The sequence below is a fragment of the Pseudonaja textilis genome, chromosome Z (assembly GCF_049901715.1).
Source record: "Pseudonaja textilis isolate UNSWEBS1 chromosome Z, rPseTex1.2, whole genome shotgun sequence".
Classification (NCBI taxonomy): Eukaryota; Metazoa; Chordata; class Lepidosauria; order Squamata; family Elapidae; genus Pseudonaja; species Pseudonaja textilis.
The window spans coordinates 91,787,393-91,803,130 of NC_142008.1; the positions used below are offsets into that span (position 1 = coordinate 91,787,393).

The 15,738-nt window shown below is 39.0% G+C and overlaps 1 protein-coding gene across 7 annotated transcripts in view; it reads right to left on the reverse strand.

The window, feature by feature from the left end:
- Positions 1–15,738, reverse strand: part of MED24 (mediator complex subunit 24) — a 99,254-nt gene that overhangs the window by 18,017 nt on the left and 65,499 nt on the right. For all 7 annotated transcript variants that reach the window (XM_087917837.1, XM_087917839.1, XM_087917838.1 and 4 more), the window contains exons 15-18: positions 10,028–10,065; positions 8,591–8,673; positions 6,940–7,118; positions 6,668–6,767 (exon numbers count right to left, since the gene is read on the reverse strand). In XM_087917837.1, the coding sequence (XP_087773963.1) occupies positions 6,668–6,767; positions 6,940–7,118; positions 8,591–8,673; positions 10,028–10,065 (400 nt within the window). The remainder of the gene's footprint in view (positions 1–6,667; positions 6,768–6,939; positions 7,119–8,590; positions 8,674–10,027; positions 10,066–15,738) is intronic.

A 15,738-nucleotide genomic window follows, 5' to 3' on the forward strand; every position in this document is an offset into this window, starting at 1 on the left:
AAATATACCATACCCCTACAAGCCTGGGGAAATTTCTGATAAGAGAAATAAACAACATTCCTCTGGATGTCTGTAGTGATACTTACTGTTCTATAACTATTTTATGATTATTGGAGAATCTATTGTGAGAATAAGGAAGACTCTTAAGTAAAGTAAAGTGACTTTTGATTTTTGCAAAGCTGCCTGGAGTACCTAAATAGAACTGATTAATAATCCTGAGATGTAAAGAGCTATGATTATTGAACGTTCTGAGGAGCAACATTAGGCTTGAATATATTGTTTTTGGACTATTGAGTAAGAGTGGGACTTACTAATATAAGAAAAGATGCTCCAACAGGGAGAAATGTGAAATTTCAAAAGAAATTGTGTTGATGTTTCCAAGCATTAGGGATACTATGACAAAGAACCTATTGCAAGGCGTAAATGGGAAAATAGAAAATATCCTACAACTGATAATGAATGAAGATCAAAGAGTCCAGGAAAGAGATGAGATAACAGAAAGAATGGAGGAAAAGAGAACAGACAAATCAGCAAATAAAGCAAGAAGATGAGAAGGTGATGATAAAGATAATAATGACTGATGAAATAAACCAAGGGAAAAGTTCTTTAAGAGATTTAAAAATGGAATTGGATAAGCTAGAAGATACTTTTGAAAGGGAGAAAGGGGTTTGGGTGAACATTCTGGAGACCTGGCAGCTTAGGAGGATAGAGATGGGAGAAATATTCAGACTGAATGGTGAAGACATAGGTGTTGATAGAGACAAAGATCCAAGAGAGGAGTATGGGAGGCAAGCTAAAAAACGAATAAGAATTGAAGTATTCAAATGCACAAGAGATGATGGATAGAAAGGATGTTTTGGGGTTTTTCTTCTAATATAGTGATGGCATGATTAAAAACTAGAACAGAGGTAGAAATAAGAACACACGTTTATATAAAGCAATAGTTAGATGGAAAGATTGGAGTGGAAAGATGGTATTATTATGTATGTTTAAATAATATGATTGACACTAGAATGGCATATTGAAACACTGAATACCCAAATAATGAAGGACTATGTTTTAATATAAACATGTGTATTAATACTAGGATCAGTAATGGTGGCCTGACTAGAAGCCAGAAAAGAGGTAGAAATAAGAAATAGGGGGAATATTAGCACATATAATTTTTATATAATAGAATATAAGCAATAACTAGATGGAAAGATTAGAGGGTGAAAGATGGTATTATTATGTATGCTTAAATAATATTACCATTGGCATTAAAATGGAACATTGAAATATTGAATGACTATTTTAAAACAAACATGTATATTAATACTAGAATTACATAAGTTTGATTAATATATTGCTACTTGTATCAAAATGAATTATGCCCAGAGCCCACACTGTTCATGTATTGATATTGATGTATATGTAAAAATAAAATTCCAATAAAACTTAAAAAAAATATTATTGACTGGCACTAATGGTTGATACAAGTTCTGCCAGCATCTTATGTATCAACCAAGTATCTTCTTAAAATGTACGATGTTCCGAGTAGCACACTTTTTTACAGTTCTGCTGGCATTATTGCAGGAAGTTGCAATTTCTTGATGTATTTTATAAAATTCTTGGACATGGTACCAAGTGCCCCGATAACAATGGGTATCACTGTTACACATTTCATCCATAATCATGTAGTTTCAATGGCCAGGTCACGATATTTCGTGACTTTTATCAGTTCTTTTTCTTCGACTCTGGTGTCTCCTGGTACAGCGATATCAATAAATTAGACACTTCGGTTTTCGACAACTGTGATATCTGGCATGTTGTTTTCCAAATGACGATGTGTCTGTATTCGAAAGTCCCACAAGTTCTCATTTTCGACAACTTTTCCCACTTTACATTCCCATGACTTTTCAGATACAGGTAAGTCATATTTTACATGGATTCATTTAGTAACACAGTCATGTCTAGCTTTGTAATCAGTTTGCGCGATTTTGCTGCACTCACATATTAAATGTGAAACAGTTTCAACTTTGTCATTGCAATTGGCAGTTTGGATTGTCAATGGATTTTTGTATCTTTGCTTTCATGGCATTAGTTTGTAGTGCTTGTTCTTGAGCAGAAAGTAATAAGCCTTCCGTTTCTCTCTTGATGGTTCCCATCTTAAGCCATGCCCATGTTAAGTTGTTATCACATTTTCCTTCAATGTTTTTCAAATGCTTTCCATGCAAAGCTTTGATTTTCCATCCATTTAATCTGTCATCTGGCTGTTTTTCCTTATATTCTCCCTTTATTTCTGTTGTTTTTATAATGTTCTCCATTTTCATGGCCTGCAGCAATTTTTCTGTACTTTGATTCACATTCAAACTTCACTGTTCTTCTATAGTTTGATGGACTTGCAATAGCCCTCTGCCCCCTATTCCTGGAAGGTACAACCTGTTGATATCACTTTATGCATGTAAAACATAGTGCATATTCAAAAGTTTATGCATTTTCCGGTCCAGGTTTTCCAGTTCTTATTATTTTCCAGTAGTAGTAGTGGTGGTAGTAGTAGTAGTTGTTCTTCTTCTTCCTCATTATTATTATCCAATATTTCTAGTTTAATATTTCTGTATCAGGCAAAATTTGTTCCACATCTCTGTTCCTTTTTTAACATCTTTTAGTCTATCCATAGAAGCAGACATCAATCATTGCTGACATTACTGACATTGCAGTTACTAATTTCTAGCCTCCTTCTTTGAAAATATCTTGCAATATATAACCTTTTGTGTAATTTTGAAATCCCTATGCTAACCAAAATCCAGAGGCAAGTTTATACTTGTCCCCATTTTTTCCTCTTCTGCCTAATCTTTAGTCCCCTCTAGTGCCCAATTTCTGAAATCATAAAGTCTCAAGTCTTTGTTAGGATTTGCAACCAGCATACAACCTATGGTCATTGCAAAATCCCAGTGGTCATGTAATTGCAATCCAGGCTTACCAATTGCAATCCAGACTTGCCAAACTTACAACCAGGTTGCCAAATATCCTAAGATCACCTGATCACCATCTGCAATCTTCCTTGTTGACTTTCCCAAAAAGTCAACCTGGTTGTCCCAAAGGTGTTTTTTCAAGAGGGAGGCAAATGGACTGTCTAGTTTTTCTTTGAAGATGTTTTGCTTCTCATCCAAGCTGAAGAAGCTTCATGGATGAGAAGCAAACCATCTTCAAAGAAAGACCAGAAAGTCAGTTGCCTCTTGAAAAAGCACCTTTGGACAACTGTTACCTGGATCTGAGAATCTCCGTAGATGTCAACCTGATTTGTTCCTAGCTCAAAATGGACCCCAGCCTTGGATCTCAGGGTGGACACTTTTCAGCCATCCTCAGCAAAAAAGCTACTTGTTGGAGAGATTGCGTTCTGCACCAGGCAGAGTCTCTTCAAAGCTGTATTTTTGTTCTTTAAGCATTTGCTTAGAAGTTTGCTGGCTAAGAAGTTCCTTTTCAGCCAACCTCCTTTTTTAAAAAAAAAAATTATTATACATTTTCTTTGTTATACATAATGTTTCCATTTCTGCAACAGCAGTGTACTGAGTGTTTTCAAATCTCTTTTGAATATACATATTATACACATAATTATAACCATTATTCTCACAATATATACAATATAATCACTTCTAATCACCTTGTGCTGCAGCAGGGCTGGGGCTGGCAAGAGTGTGTAAGGAACACCTCCAAGTGCCCAGAGACATAGAAGGAAAGGCAGCTCCCAATCAGCTCAGCTGATTCACAGGTCCTGATTAAGGGGCTCAGCTGCCATTAGCTAACCTGGGGAAGGGAAGGGCTCCTCCTGTGCTGGCTATGCCCACCCCCTTCAGTAGGGCTTATTTTTTGGGGGGGTGGTGGAAGGCATATATTTAGGCCCATCACAAAAAATAAGGCTTGCCTTATTTTGGGGACAGGTCATATTTTTGGGGAAACATGGTAGTTCAGACCTTCCAACCTCACAAGACCTTTTCTTTGTTTTTGTGACAAGCTGGAAGATTTCTTTTTTTTTTACTGTAGTCCCCCAGACTACTTTAGTTGCTCTGCAACTAAAGAAAGATTAGTAAAGGGATGTGGCTGTCCTGGGTGGCAAGGGAGTGAGGGTTTGGCCTGGCTGAAGGGCCCTCAGGTAAGCTGGGGTAGGGCCCTACCTTGCTTCGTTCCCCACCACCTCTCCTTGCTTGCCGCCATAACCTAGCAGGAGGCTGAGCAATGCACTGGTGCAATGGCCACAAAGTGAGGCGGCGGGTGGAGTACAAAGCAAGGCTGAGGTGTGTGCCCTGCACTGGCTTACCTGAGCTCCCCGCCAGACAGGCACTGAAGCGCACAACTGCTGCCGCAGCGAGACAGAGAGAGAGAACGATCCGTACGGGGACCCAAGTTGCTGGCAGTGGTTCAGGCGACAAGAGCCACATGAGCAGCAAGGTGGGGAGGGTGGAGTATGAAGCAAGGACCCGCACCGGCTTACCTGAGCACCCCACTAGCCAGACACTGAAGCACCGCCACTTGCCGCCACAGGGAAACAGAGAGGGCGGGCTCTCCAAACGGTGTGTGTGTGAGAGAGGTGGGGGAGGGATCTCTGCTTTAATTGGAGCATTCAAGCTGCTGGCCATGGCTGGAGAGCCAACTGAGCAGCCGTTCCTCTCCTCGTCCTCCCTACTCAAGCACTGCAGGCTTTGTGGGGCAGCAAGGCCTCTCATTTCTGCCCCAGCATGGCAAACTCCAGCTTTAGTCAGGGCATTTAAGTTGTTGGCAGCGGCAGCCACCTAATGATTGACTCCTCCCCAATCTATCAGCCTGCACAGCCAAGCCTGACTGTAGAATCGGAATTGGCTGGGTGCAGGAACCAATGCCGTCCATGGCCCTGGTATGCTGCTCACTTAGGTGGGCCAGCCTTACTGTTTGAAGGCTGAACGAAGTCTTCAACTGAGCGAGGAAGCACTGAAGGGCTAAGCCCTTCACACTTGCATCCAGCCCACCGGAATTTGCTGCGCTGGGGCAGGAATGAGACTCTGTCCTGCGGAGCCCACTGCTGCTTGGGTGGGAAAGACGAGGAGAAGAACTGTGAGGATTTGCACCAGCCAGCAGGGAACAGGTCAGGCGGTGCTGGTTGGCTGGTTGGGGAGGGGGCAATCTTAGGTGGCTGCTGCCGTCAGCAGCTTAAATGCCCTGACTGAAGCTGGAGTTCACCACACTAGAGAAAAATGAGGCGCTGCTTGAATGGGGACGAGGATAAAAACAGCTACTCGGTTAGTTCTTCCCCACCCCCACCCCACACCGCTGCCAGAAGCTTCCATACCCCAACTAAAGCAGGGATCACTCATTCGCTCTCTCATACACACAGACACAGAGTTTGGAGAGCCCCTCCCCATCAAGCGGCAGCGGCAGTTGCAGCGCTTCAGTGCCTGGCTGGAAGGGTGCTCAGATAAACTGATATGGGGCATGGTGGGGGTAGCTTCCCCCCCTTGCTTCTTATACACACACACACACCTCGCTGCTTAGGTGGCTCTTGTCACTCATACCACTGCCAGCAGCTTGTTGTCTTGTATGGATTGTCTCCCCCCCCCCGAATTGGAACACTCTTGTGTTCTCTCTCTCTCTCTCTCTCTCCCTCCCTCCCTCCCCCAACTTTCTCTCTCTCTCTCTCTCCCCATTTGCATGCCAGTGTGCTCAGTGGGACAATGAGGTCTCATTAAGTAATTAAGTGGAAAGAGATTGGTGGGGAAGGGAGCACCAAACACTTTTCCAGCCAAGGATAGAAGTTTCTGGATCTCTGACTCGGCAAAAAAGGATGGGTGCCTGAATCTGTGTGATATTATAGCACCCAAGGGCAAGAAAAGGATTTTCCAGCCAAATCTCCCCTCTCTTCCTCAAAGCAAAGGCAAAGAAATGGAGAAACAAAGAGAGCAGACAGATGTTTTCAAGGTAAGTGAGTCCTTGTGGCAAGAAGGGAGGGAGAAGCATGAAGTAGCTTAGTGGGCCAGGGAGGCCCTGAGGGCATATTCTATCACCAGGCCTCCCCGTGGCCTTCCCCACCCTGAGATACCTCATGTACACATTGGCATTCTTGAATTGTGAGCTCCTAGGAAAGAATCCCCTCCTTGTGTGTTGCAAACAGCTATTTCCAGGGGGGAAAACAGGACAAGGGAAGAGAGCAAGGAAGGAAAAAGAAGGAAAGAGGGAAAGGAAGAGGAAAGAAAGAATGAAGAGGGAAGGAAAAAGGAGGGAAGGAGGAAGGGAGGGAGGGAGATTATGAGAGAGAGTGAATATCTGAGGTAAATCCTGCCTTAGCACTTGGCCACCAGCAGCCCTGCTGCCTTTTGCCATCCACTTGTCCCCCCGCTTCCTGACTTTTCCTGGTGGTCTCCCACTGAGGATGCTTTGGTTACAAAAACAGGTCTCCTCGTAAGGAGATGGAGTGGGCTTCCCTCTGACCCATACACTTTGCCCTCCTGCACACACCATGAGCAACTCGGCCGAAAAGAGCGAGCAGAGCAGAGCAGTGGGAGCTGGACATGCCAACCATGGCCACCATGGCCACACCCACCCCAGCCCCCGAAGTCAACTACAATCCTGATGCAGCCCTCAATGAAATTGAGTTTGACACCCCTGGTCTAGAGTGTCATATGTATGTGTTGATACAATCTCAGGGTAAGATAGATACCTGGACAGATTCGAAGGTGAGAACCCCATTCTCCCAGGCATTCAGGATCTCCAAGATGGCAGCAGAGATGCTTAGACACGCTTCTTGCCATTTCATCTGCCTTCTCAGTCGTAGCGATGTAGAAGGAGGCAAAAAAGCAAAATGTATGTAAGAACTTATCCAAGTCATTATTCTCCCTTATCCAGCTCCCCAATTGCCCTTATTTACTTTTACATTATTTAATTTTTAACCTGTTTTTTTCAAAGCCTAGGGGCTCCTCAGTAAATACTTACACCAACTTCATTTCAGAAGAATTATTCAGCAAAGCAACCAGTGTTTCCACTTTGGTGGAATCAGGTCGGAAGCAAGGGTGGTCAGGGTTGAGAATTTTCCCTTCTTCTGGCATGCAGGTCTGCATCCAAGTCTCAAAGAAAGGCACTTCTCCTGGAGGGCTAGCTTCTGACAGGATCACCTGAAAGCAGCGAACCAAGAAATAATATAGCATGGAATTCTTAACTAAGGACAATAGCACCCTCTAGTGAGTTGTTAGACAGCCATAGGATAATTCTGGAAATCCTTTCACAGTATGCTACTTACTGCATTGTACAAATAGCACATGAAAGAAAAGAAAAAAAAAATATTCCACTGCAGAAATAAAAGGAAGAGACTTTAAGACGCATACATCAAAGAATTCCCCAAATGAACATAATTTGGGGGAGCAATTCAGAGTTAACCACATGTGGTAATTAAACTATCTGTATGTCTATAACATTTTATTGCTATGGACTCTATTGCTCTTTAACGGCTTTTACATTTACAATTGCTTTCATTAATATGCACAATAAATTTCCTTCAGCAGTCTATTTGGAAATGTAACTCTCTCACAGCAAACAAGAAATATTTAATTTTTAGTAAATGAATTATAGGAAATTCTTGGTGAAAAAGATGGTCCAGTTACTAATAACAGAACTTTTTATTGTTGCTTGGTTCAATATCCTGCTACAGATAAAGAATTTGGGGATGGCAATAGTTTGGAAGAGGAAGGCAGAGAAGGCATTATTACCTGATTTACAAAAGGTGCCCTATTTTGTTTGTTTCAGGGTCAGTCTCAATGTAAGAGGTAAGTGACCACTGCGATTTTTGCTTTATTTATCTCCTTTGCAATTTTATGGACAAGAATAGAATCCCAGAGATAATTTCATTCTCTAAGTCTAGAGGACAGCAGAGAGGACAACCAAACCTCTGACACTAGAGTACTTTGATTACACCATTTTGCAGTACAAACACATGAAGATGGAACTTCTTGGAAATGCTTCATTTTGCAGTTTTAAATAAAGTCATCTTCCAATCCTCTACCCCAACAGCTCATTCGTGTCAGGGACCTTGACAGTTTGTAAAAATGTTTTCTTTAAAAGGCTAATGCGCTCTCCTACAAACCCCATTTTAATCCAGATGACAGAATTATGGATACTGATTGTATCCAAAGCACTTGAGGTCTGCAGGTGGTTCTTTATGATTTCCTGAACAATTTCATATTCCTCTCTTGGAATAATTTTGATGACATGGCCCTTTTGGAGAAGATTGAGTACTGTCCCAAGTCTTGTTCAATTTAATGCTCTCTGACTGTGGATTGGGTAAAACTCCAGAATTTTAGAAATTACTGTAGAAGTTTTACTAGACGGATGGGCACCAACACTATGCTCTAATTTTTATTATTTAAAAAATATTATACGGCAGCCTTCCCCAGTCTGGTACTGTCCAGAAGCTTTGGAAATTTAAACCCCAAAATTCCAGCCAGCAAATATAATACTAAAATGAAAAGTACAGGGAAGAATGCCAAATAAAAGATATTCTGTGCAGCACATGCTCAGGGATAAACATCTGAACACCCTGTTCTCACTGTTTTCTCTATGTGATGTAATACAAAAGTCAGAATGCTCCTACCTCAGAGCCATAGGTCTGGGCAACGTGACACAGCATAAGAAATGAGATGTCGAAGAGAAGTGCTCGGACTGAGGCTCCCTTAGCTAGATTTTACACGAAGAAGAGATAAAAATCAGAACAACTGTCATACATAAATCAAAATATTGATGTATGATGGGCTAGAAATGTTTAGTAGCTATCATCACACTAAACAGTACCATTAATAGAATATGTCAACTCATTCATTTTTATTTATTTAAATAAATCAAGTATCAACAACAATGGTCCTTCGATTAAATGGAAATTTGATTTCCAAAAATTTTAGTCACTACAGCTCATATTCTGTGCATAACTTCATTTATTTATTTATCTGTAACAAAACATTGACATTTTGCAGTTTTAAATAAAGTTATCTTTCAATCCTCTAACCCAACAGAGGATTGGAACATATCTAATTCTACCAAAGGAAAAAGGATTCTGAAGCATAAGCCAACAAACGTTTTGGGAAACAAACAGTTAAACACTTCTGTCCGTCCATCCATGCCCAGATTTGAAGTAAATTTTTTGAATGAGACATATAAATAATAAAGTTGGTGTCTTTTGCTCTAATTTGTGTAATCACAAAAGAAGTATTAAATTATATCATTATGCTAAATGACAAAAGAAAAAGATGCTATTAAAAGACTTATGGAAAGCCTGCTCAGTTCCACTTTTCTGGAATCTGAAATTTTATCAAACCACACACCTCCAGAATGGTTTATGATGAAATTATACAAAAACAGCCTTCCCCAAACTGGGTTGGATTTCCTCTTCCATAATACTTGGCTGGAGAATTATAGGAACTGAAATCCAATTTATCTTGAAAATAAATCTAGTTTGAGGAAAACTGCAATATTCACACAAATGAAAATAAAACAACTCTTTAACAACTTCAAACACCTTCCTGATCTGTCCAGCGGAAGGTCAGACAGCATTTGCATGTGTAATCACATGCAAACATATTCAGATTCCTTATCTTGGGCTGAGTGGGATTTAAACATCACTTCATCCAAAGGACTTCAACCACATAGGTGCACAGAGCTTAAGATTGGGGAGGGGGAGGGAAAGAGGGAAGGAATCAGACACACAGCTGCAAGTTAACCCTTTTTCTTTAGAGTTGAGCACCCCACCCAAAGCGCACAAAGTCACTATTCTTGGGATTGGAGGAAAGGCTGATGCACGTGGTAGCCAAAAAGACAAAGAGACCCCAGTCATAACTTGAATGTCCCCCTTGTTGCATTAGGAATGCTGAGCTGGGCCAGCCTACGCTGCCAGGCACCATATTCACTTTCAACTCTTCCCTGACCCAGGCCCCGTTTCCTGGCAGCTTTTTATGGTTAACCCATGAAAGCCTGTATTTCCAGGGTTAGCTATGCAGACACTTGATGGCAGAAAAAAAAAGACAAAAGATGGACTTACAGCTTTCTCCACTGATATGTTTGGTAAATTCATTGAGCCTGAAATGTGTAAAGAATGAAAATATGAAAATTTCACTTTAACTGTTTAAATTTTTTTTCAAAGCTGATATCTTTAATGTGCAAAATAATCTAAAAAAAACCAGGTAGCTCACAATTATACCTATCTTCCAAATGAGGCAAAAGCAAAATACAGGAATTCTGCATCTTCAGACTGTGGTAGGCCATTATTATTTTTGCTGTAGTAATCCTCTATCTACCCTGTAGCAATTATTCTGAGGTAAAATCTTCCCAACCCTGGTCCATTCTTTAATAAGCTGCAATGTCACAATCGTTCAGGAACCTCTGGACTTAGAGTTGGGAAAGTCCTGACTTGGTGAAAAAGCGCTTCATTAGAAGATCACTCTTTGGCCTCTTCCTGAAACCAGTCTTCACCAATATTGTAGATGACCAAAGAGACAAGTGGGACAAGTTTATAGTTCCGCTCAATCCAGTAACTCCCCAGACCTTTAATGTGCTCTACCCAGGATAACTAATGTATAGAGCTGGCATAAAGTATATATATTTCTAAAAGGAAGGGAAGAGAAAATAGATTAGCTGACTATAATTAGCTCTTAAACAACTTTGAGACAGGACAGCAGATACATGCCCTATGAAATAGAGAAAGAAATTTGATTTTCTTATGGATTCCTTATGAATATTCTCTTTGGTTTCTTTAAAATGTCACCTCTTTAATTACTGTTCACTATATTCTTTTCTGATTATAGTAAATTCAATACAGTATCAATGTATTATTTTCTGATTGCATTAGCGTTATGTTTTGGATGTATTTTATCATATGGTAATTTATATGATGATCATATGATACTTTAACATGGTAATTATAATTCACCAATACATTTTTAAAGGCATCTCTAAGGCAAAAGGGCAGCAAATAATCTGGTAGTAAAAGTTACTCAAGAGTTGACTGCTGTTGCGACTTCCGGTTTGAGCTTCTTCAGCGACAGACCAAAACCTCGTCTCTGTGAGGCTTCGATCCATGCTCGCCGCTGGAGTGCCCCGAGCCAGCTGGTTTTGGGGCTAAGCCACCCCGTAGAGGTGGTGAAGAGGGGGGAGACTGCCAACAGGGTTGAGGAGAGCCACATCTCTCCTCCCCAGCTGGCCATTACTTCCTTTCCTGAAGGCGGTTGCAGCGGTGGTCAGAAATGGCCACCACAAAGAAGAACTCGACCGGAAAAGAATGTGCAGGAGGAAGATAAGAAGAGAAAGTTTTGGTTGACCAGGTCAAACAGCAAAAGCAACAAATAAGGTACCCTGGAATTGAAACTGTTAAAAAACAATAACATTGTTCCCTAAGAAGATTTTTAAGCTGCGAAGGAGAGAGAAAAGGGAAAAGATTTGGTTTTTTTCTCCTTTTCCTATACTGACAGCTAAGAGACTTAAGCAAGAAATTGGAAAAAAATCCACTTTAACATCAATAGGCATTTAAAGCTGAAAATAAAAAGTCAAAGGGATAATAAAGATTTCTGGATAATTAAAAACTTTTGAAAACAGGAAAGGAGAGAAAAAGAATAAAAGGGTAGGATCTGGAAGAGAGGAGACTGCCTGGAATTAAAAAAGAACTTACAGCAAAATCTCAACAAGACTTCCAAAAGATACATTCTAACTGAAATATCCCAACAAAAACCCCAGGAAGAGAAAGTCAAAAAAGAAATAAGAAGACATAACTCAGGACTATCTGGATTACTTGATGATTTCTGGATTCTTGGTTATTGTTTTGAATGACTGGTGGTTGTTTAAAACTGTTTAAAATGGCTCCACTTTTAGAAGAACTGAAAATAGAACTTAAAAAGTACAAAGAAAATGCACAAGAAGGGAGAGGTTCTTTTGGCTTCGTATTTCAGTTTTTAGAAATGGAGATTTGGAATTATGAGAAACAACAAGAAATGCCTGCAGAACAAGAAGATTGCAACAAAGAAGAAGCTGTTTTTAATGAACAAGTAATCTTAGATGGGGGGAAGAAAGGGGGGAAAGAGAATGGAAAGTTTAAGATTGGGAAAAACAACTACCCCCCAAAATACACGTGAAAAATAAGTACAAAACCAGAAAGCAACAGAAGAGGGAAATGTAGAAGAGAGAATTAGAACTAGAGAGACAAGGGGGTAAAAAGGGGAGGGAGAAGATGAGAGGGAAAAAAGAAAGGAAAAGAAGTTATAAAGGACAGAAGCACAATACAGAGAAACAGGGCCTATTTAGAGATAATGGGTGAAAACTTAATGGAAAAAGAGATTCTGCAAAGGTACATAAGATAGTATGGTTATATTAGAAGCAGAAATAATTTTAGAGAATATGAAACAATGTATGATTAAAATCTCTGATAAAATAGCTATCGTAATTCAGTGGAATGCTTGTCCATAAATAAATGTAACAAAAGGTATACTTAATGATTTATAAAACATATGTGAAGAGAAATAAGGGAAAAATTAATTATGGAGATTATATGTATTTTTAAGGAAGTATGATATTTAATGAAAAGAAGTGTTAGAGATGTTAAGATTTTAATGATTATTAATGATAGGACTGAACTGGAATGGAATGAGGGTTTATAATTACATATATTTACAATCTTTCTTTTTTTAAGAAAAAGAATATAGTGTGTATTATAAGAATGTGCCAAGCAGAATTCGATTGGAAGTTATGTATTATGTATTATATTGAAGGTCATAAACTTAAGGTATATATTGAAGTTTAAATAAGAGTTGAATGGATGTAATTAAAAGATATAAAGGTGTCATACTCCAATTAGTAACTACAGGAGAAAATTTGTTTAATGAGAAATAATATGAAATTGAAACAGAACAGACAAAAGTATAAATATAATGATTTGAATTGAGATGAGATCATCAAAATAAAATTGAGAAAATTAAAAGAGGGGAAAATCTATATAGAAAATGCAAAATAGTATAAGATATGGAATAGAATACAAAAAGAAGCATGAAATTGAGTTTTGTGCCTGTAGTGAGAAGAAGTTCAACCCGGGACCATGCTATTTTCAAAAAAGATGTTTTACTTGCATTTTGTGTGTGAAAACCCAAATAAAACTTTATAAAAAAAAAAAGAGAGTTGACTGCTGTTGCAATTATTTGATTATAGCCAATTAGCACAAGTGTGCCAGACAGAAGGTCTGGTGCTTACTGGGCAAAAATCTCTAATAAGTGACCTAAAAAGCTAAATTGTTACAACTACTACTAGTTGCCATGATCTAGCCTTTTTAAAGATGTTTTTGACCTGGATTATTAGGCATTGAATTAATATCTAAATTTAACTTTGCCTTGTTAGTATACAAATCCTTCCATTCTAACAGAATCTCCCAGAATCTTTCCAATGGTTGTCATTAAATTATAATTTTTAATCAGTGAGGAAAAGTATAAAAATTTCAGATGATAAATTATCAATTGTATTTTTTAACTGAATATTAACACATTTAAATAAATAGAAATCACATTTTTAAAAATAATTCTGTGGGGTTTTTTTTGTTTGAGCATTGCTCCCTGCATATGTCCCTTATTCTAGAAATTAAGGACACTCCTGGCTTTGAAACTATTCCTACTTCAAACCAACTACCTTAACAGACTATATGAACTTTGACCACTAATTAGTATCCCCCATAAAAGAGAATATTGTAGCCCAGGGATTGAACTGTGGGGTCCTTGATGCTCTGAGGTTGTTTTCTTGCGAACATAATTAGGTAACATCACCAGTGCTTGTAAGAAACGGAGTTCATTCTCAATTTATATTCTAGTGGTTTACTCTGTCAGTGTTGGTAGGAATGGTCTGTCAACCCATCATTACTAGACCCTTTGTATAAATTGTTTCTATAGAGAGAGATCACTCTCACCAACAGTGACCTGGGCAAAACGCTAGTATATAATGAGAGCAAGCTCCATTCTCAATTAGCAGAAATGATGTTACCTAATTAGATGATGAAATGTCTGCAAGAAAATAACAAAGCTCAGAGAATATCAAGGACCCCACTATTCTCCCAGTTTGACTTCTGAATTGTGTTAAATTACTCAACTTGTTTTTTTGTTTGTGCCATGAATTAAAAACTTGAATTGTTAGCTGGCTATAATTCGGTCTTAAACTGCTCTGGTACATGCTACTAGGTTAGTTTTCAGCATAATATCAAAGAATACAGGGCAAAGTTATTCTATCTTGTTTAGTAAAAATGGGAGAAGCAAATAAACTCTGCACTTATTTAGTGACATCTGTATTATTCACATGGTAGGAGAATGTTTGTGAATCCTTTTGAAGCTTCTGTAAATCTGGAACAACATGACCTACAATGTTATCTGAGCTTCATCTATGACCTATTAGTAGATAAAAAGACTTGGTTAAACAGATGACACACAAAAGAATTCCATGTCTTTATGAAATATAGTAAGCCAACATTCATTGACTTCTTGGAAAACATATGGAACATTCTAGATTTATTAACTTGTGGCACCACAGCAATCAGTTTAAGCAAGCATTTCCAATACCTTTTGAACTTATCAAATTGGAAGTACATTGGCCCACTGCTCTTTATAGAATAGCTTCAACTCATTGATATGTTTGGATATCTTGCATAAGGTGCACTTCTCAGATATAACTGAACATTTCTAATCAGTAGTATTCAGAACTTTGATTCAGCCATTCCAAAATATTAAATTGCTTCTGCTTCAGCCATTTGGTTATTGATTTTTCTGTGGGCTACATGACCTACATTTATTTAAGCTTTAGTTCACAGATGAATTCAATACCCTGGTAGAGTTTGCTGATTCAATCTAGAATCTATTATTCACTCAATTCACCCCAAGGCTGAAAAGCAGCCCTAAATCATGATATTCCGATGCTTCATAGCTGAGATGAGGTTCTTGTTGGATTTGCAGCATCTTTGTTTCTCCCAACATAACATTTTTCATTACTATCCGAAAGTTCAACTCCTCTAACAGGAGCCAGATGGTCTTTGGCAAACTTGAGGCAGGCAGCAATGTTCTTTTTGGAGAATAGGCGTTCCCTTTTGTTTTTTGTTTTCTTCTGTTCAATTATGTCTGATTCTCAGTGACTCTCAAAGGAAACTGCCTAGGCAAGTCTTGGTAAGATTTTTCAGAGTAGCTTACCAATATCTTGCCTCTATGGCTGAGGGAAAGTGACTAGCCCAAGGCCACCCAGCTGGCTTTGTGTCTAAGGTAGAATTAGAACTTGTGGTCTCATGGTTTCTAGCCTGGTGACTTGACCACAACACCAAACTGCCTTTTTTGGCTAGCCCCTCCTATATATGTACATCACCCTTATTCAGTGTTTTCCTTATTGTAAATTAAAGAAAGGACTGCAGAAGCTTTGATATTTACCCCAGAGTTGTTCAGTTTCCCATAGTATTGTACACTTTTTATTCAGGTGACTTTTATAGTATGGTATGACCATCCATAGAAAGAATAGCAGTAACGTGTTTTCTTTATTTGTACGATGGATTGTTGAAGGACAAACACTCTAGTAACAGTTCTGAAACTCTACCCATGTTCTTGAGCACTGGCAACCTTTTTCCAAAGATCTACAGAAATCTGTTCCATAGGGGACATTGATGATTTCTATAAACATATCTTATGAAAAAGATTCTGATGATGGTGGTGATGATTTTTTTTTAATATGAAGGTCCCCTCAAGTTCAGATTTG